The 5,153-nt window shown below is 42.7% G+C and overlaps 1 protein-coding gene across 2 annotated transcripts; it reads left to right on the forward strand.

The window, feature by feature from the left end:
• LOC124009753 (cytochrome c) lies at positions 1–4,469 on the forward strand. Of its 2 annotated transcripts, none has more exons than XM_046322998.1 (3): positions 1–146; positions 3,478–3,651; positions 3,754–4,469. In XM_046322998.1, the coding sequence occupies exons 2-3, from the start codon at positions 3,483–3,485 to the stop codon at positions 3,897–3,899; spliced, it is 315 nt and encodes a 104-aa protein (XP_046178954.1). In that variant the 5' UTR covers positions 1–146; positions 3,478–3,482; the 3' UTR covers positions 3,900–4,469. The 2 variants fall into 2 exon arrangements, with proteins under 2 accessions (XP_046178954.1, XP_046178228.1); XM_046322272.1 differs by having other exon boundaries at positions 22–172.
• Positions 4,470–5,153: the final 684 nt, after the last annotated feature.

Consider the following 5,153-nt stretch of genomic DNA (forward strand, 5'->3'; position numbering starts at 1 on the left):
AAACTATTCTGGAGGGAAGAAAAAAGGGAACTTGGTCTCAATACTATTAGATCCAGTGAGTCGGCTACCGGCAAGGGGGAAAGCGGATCGGATTGGAACTAAAGCACACAACAACAAAAAAGAAAAGCTCAGAAGTTGGAACAACTGTAAGGAATATAGTTTATTTGAACAGGTAACATTGATTAAATACGTTTTAGTAGTTGAATTTGTAGTCAGTTTCTTGAATTGTGAACATTGCGTTCGTTTTTATTTTATTTTTTTATCTAAAGGAACCTTTGCCTGATTCTGTATCCGCTGTTGAAACGTGGTGACTACGAGTCCGCTAAACATCTCAACTCAAATCGATAACTGAAAAGTCATGACTGAAGAAATGGCACACCAGGAGACAGTTGTAGTGATTTGAGTTAATGGCTAACGTTAGCTAGACTGCTTAAATCAGCCGTCTTGTAACGTCGTGATTACTATGGTCTTGCCTTTTAACGCGTTAGCTAACCTTGGCCACGGCGAGTTAGCTAACCTTGACCACGGCGAGTTAGCTAACCTTGACCACGGCGAGTTAGCTAACCTTGACCACGGCGAGTTAGCTAACCTTGACCACGGCGAGTTAGCTAACCTTGACCACGGCGAGTTAGCTAACCTTGACCACGGCGAGTTAGCTAACCTTGGCCACGGCGAGTTAGCTAACCTTGGCCACGGCGAGCTAGCTAACCTTGACCACGGCGAGCTAGCTAGCTAACCTTGGCAACGGAGAGCTAGCTAGCTAACCTTGGCAACGGAGAGCTAGCTAGCTAACCTTGGCAACGGAGAGCTAGCTAGCTAACCTTGGCAACGGAGAGCTAGCTAGCTAGCTAACCTTGGCAACGGAGAGCGAGCTAGCTAGCTATCCTTGGCAACGGAGAGCGAGCTATCTAGCTAACCTTGGCAACGGAGAGCGAGCTATCTAGCTAACCTTGGCAACGGAGAGCGAGCTATCTAGCTAACCTTGGCAACGGAGAGCGAGCTATCTAGCTAACCTTGGCAACGGAGAGCGAGCTAGCTAGCTAACCTTGGCAACGGAGAGCGAGCTAGCTAGCTAACCTTGGCAACGGAGAGCGAGCTAGCTAGCTAACCTTGGCAACGGAGAGCGAGCTAGCTAGCTAACCTTGGCAACGGAGAGCGAGCTAGCTAAAACGGACGCCCTCTTATTTGAAAGACGTTTTAACAAAACTGTAACGTTGACTAAGTTGACTTGGTTATCATTCAAATGCAGCCTAATTTGGCTGTCGTTTGATGGCTATACTACCCAAGCTTAGTTTTACGTTGCTTACAACTCAAATGCCGGTACGTTCAGTCATTCGACTCAATCCTAGCTAACAAGTTTTCCAATGTGGAGATAGTCAGCGAAGTTTCATGAGGACTCATGAACCCCAAGGTGACCACGACTTAACACCTGCCTTCCTTTCCAGTGAATTTATTTCAGCTACATACTGTACTGGTGTCGCTAGCGACTGCACATGACCAATTTTTAAATGTTTCAATTGAAAGTAAAAATGTCCACTGTGTTCAGAATTGTTCTTACAGCTCAACACCGTGCAGGACGTTTGGCATTTGCCAGAGAACACCAAGATTGGTAAATTCGCCACTGGCTCCCTGTGCTCTTCACAGATGAAAGCAGGTTCACACTGAGCACGTGACAGTCTGGAGACACTGTGGAGAATGTTCTGCTGCCTGCAACATCCTCCAGCATGACCGGTTTGGCGGTGGGTCAGTCATGGTGTGGGGTGGCATTTATTTGGGTGGCTGCACAGCCCTCCATGTACTCTCCAGAGGTAGCCTGACTGCCATTAGGTACGGAGATGAGATCCTCAGACCCCTTGTGAGACCATATGCTTGTGCGGTTGGCCCTGGGTTTCTCCTAATACAAGACAATGCTAGACCTCATGTGGCTGGAGTGTGTCAGCAGTTCCTGCAAGAGGAAGGCATTGATGCTATGGACTGGCCTGTCCGTTCCCCCAGACCTGAATCCAATTGAGCACATCTGGGACATCATGTCTCGCTCCATCCACCAACGCCACGTTGTACCAGACTGTCCAGGAGTTAGCGGATGCTTTTGTCCAGGTCTGGGAGGAGATCCCTCAGGAGACCATCCGCCACCTCATCAGGAGCATGCCCAGGCGTTGTAGGGAGGCCATACAGGCACGTGGAGGCCACACACACTACTGAGCCGCATTTTGACTTGTTTTAAGTACATTACATCGAAGTTGGATCAGCCTGTAGTGTGGTTTTTCCACTTTAATTTTGAGTGTGACTCCAAATCCATTTGATTTCCATTAATCTTTTTTTTTTTTTTTTTGTCAGCACATTCAACTATGTAAAGAAAAAAGTATTTAATAAGAATATTTCATGAATTCAGATCTAGGATGTGTTCTTTTAGTGTTCCCTTTTTATTGTTTTGAGTAGTGTAGTTTGTCCCTAGACCAAACCCCACACTCTGTCACTCAAGGAGCACATTGTTTGTTCCTCAACCTCGAGACATTGAATTGAACAATCAGAATGGAGACACTCATTGAAGTGAGAATTTTGAACATTATTAAAAATGTAAAAATACATTAAGATAATTCAGCCATATTGCCCAACCCTATTTTAAAAATATTATTATTTTTTGATATATACTTAATTGTTTGAAAGCTGAACATTTTACTACATATGAGGCATGTCTTTGCTTCAAAGTAACCTAGCCAAAATTGGATCCGTGGAGGCAATTGTTTTAATCAACTTTCTTTCCTTGTCCATTGGTCAAAGGCACAGTCCTAGTCATATTAACAACTAGGTTTGGGTGCTATATCATTTGCCTTTAGTTTTGTTTCATAGTCCTACTTGTTATGAATTTGTGATTCATTATCCCACAAATGTCCTGGTGTCTGTTTTAGAAAAGAGCAGGTTAACATTTCTACCATGGTGTTGGTTGAGGAAAAGTGGACAGGTATTCTAACACATCTGAAGTGCGCATCAGAATTTGGTATGAAGGACTGCATATTGTTGTATCCTTGGCTTGCATGTTCTGTTAATATGAATTACCATAATCTCTAAAGGGGATTTCTGTCATTCTGAGCACCGGGGGGTGGCATTTTGGTCCTGTACATTTCTCAACTGTTACCGGTTTAATGAATCCTGCTCTGTACTGTTGTCTTTTAGTCATGCTATTTTAAGTGAAGCTGCTGAGATGTCTGACAATGTATTCACTAGTTCTTCTAAGATGATGCATACTGGGCTCACACAACCTGGACTAAGTGGAATTCCAGTTAATGAACTGTTGTTTATTCGGGGGTACTAAACAATGTTGGTTAATCGCTCAGCATTACCATTAATGCAGATCTATTTAAAAAATATATATATATGTATATATGTGTATATATATGTATGTATATATGTATGTGTGTGTATATATATATATATATGTACTGTAGCTGACCTCTTCTGACTTTTATTGTCCAATAGGAAACATGGGTGACATTGAAAAGGGGAAAAAGGCTTTTGTCCAGAAGTGTGCCCAGTGCCACACTGTTGAAAATGGAGGAAAGCACAAGGTCGGGCCGAACCTCTGGGGTCTGTTTGGACGCAAGACCGGACAGGCTGAAGGCTTTTCCTACACGGATGCCAACAAAGCCAAAGGTACGTCCTGAGATTGTCCACATTCTACAGGAAATAAATGCAGTCTGACAATGTGACACATTTCATTCTCATCCTGACCTGTCCCTTCACATGTGATTTCAGGCATTGTCTGGGATACTGATACCCTCATGACTTACTTGGAGAACCCCAAGAAATACATTCCAGGAACAAAGATGATCTTTGCTGGCATCAAGAAGAAGGGAGAGCGTGCAGATCTCATAGCATATTTAAAGTCTGCAACTTCCTAGACTAATGTCTACATTTTGTTCAATATTATTATTATTATTTGTCTTTGAGAAAAATCAACTGTTCAGAGAAGGGGGATCTTTTCAAGAAGCTTAGACTTGTATTCTTCATCAGTTTTGCCTTATGTCTGGTGATTGTTGTGGCTTTCAATAACCTGCATGACATAACTGCTGGGACTCTGAATGGCGTTTGCATGATCAGTTGCCATATTGATCACCGCTGTATCTTTGTCTTTGTTTCTCCATCTTGATGGCGTATATTATATCCCCTGGTTTAACAGGTGCTAATATACATCAATTATTGAGCCACAGACTAAGGGTTCCAGAATGTATTGAGTCAAAGCTGTGTGACTATATGCTTTGAAACGACAACAAAAAAATTGTCTAAATTACATTATGGCTACTGGTTTTAATACTTGCATGGCTAATGCAAACGGTCAATCAGATTTGGAAGAGTTTGTACATTTCAATGGGTTACCTTGAATGTGATCCCTGGCAATATCTTCCAGTTGCTACTACTTCATGTATTTTATGTAGGTTTGTTAATTTAATAAATTACATGCTAAACAAGTGTCCCAATTGTTTTTGTGGTCAAGGATCAGGAAGGCAACACGGCTACTTCTTCTCTAACCAATGTGCAGGAATTGAGCAAAAACCCCGAAGGCTCGTAATATAATATGTCTTGAGTACTAGATGTATGTTTTTATTATGACTAAAGGCAAGAGCTGGCAACCTAAAGCTTTCCTGGTTATCCATACTCGTTCCTTCGGGCCAAACGCCACGGACATTAGTCGGGCCACGGACATTAGTTAGTGTGTTTGCGTTCTAATCTGATTGGTCCCAGAACACAGGTTGGGTCAGCCAGAACACGTGGTTAATGCAGAGTTTTGAACTTTCGTCATTTGCTTTGATGATCTGGTTAGATATGATCCAATCGCTGATCACTTGACGTCGCCACAAAACTACTTCAACGATGGCAGTCTGAGGTACGCAGGGGAATTGTTCCGTTTGAATCGGTAAGGCCCCTGTGAATGTTTGTTAGTTCATACATCAAAATGGAAGTGTTTCAGAAGGTCACTTGAATGACCTTGTCATGCCATTAGAGTATGTGAGAGAGTAATGCTGCATTCATAACCAATTGGGAAGGTGGAAAGTACCAGTTGTGAAATCACATACCTGTTGGATGCATTTACTTGCTTTGAACATGTTGAGAAACCAGATTGGCTAATGGCCAAGTTCCGTCAACCATAGACTGAA

Source organism: Oncorhynchus gorbuscha, linkage group LG01, assembly GCF_021184085.1.
Source record: "Oncorhynchus gorbuscha isolate QuinsamMale2020 ecotype Even-year linkage group LG01, OgorEven_v1.0, whole genome shotgun sequence".
NCBI classification, from domain to species: domain Eukaryota; kingdom Metazoa; phylum Chordata; class Actinopteri; order Salmoniformes; family Salmonidae; genus Oncorhynchus; species Oncorhynchus gorbuscha.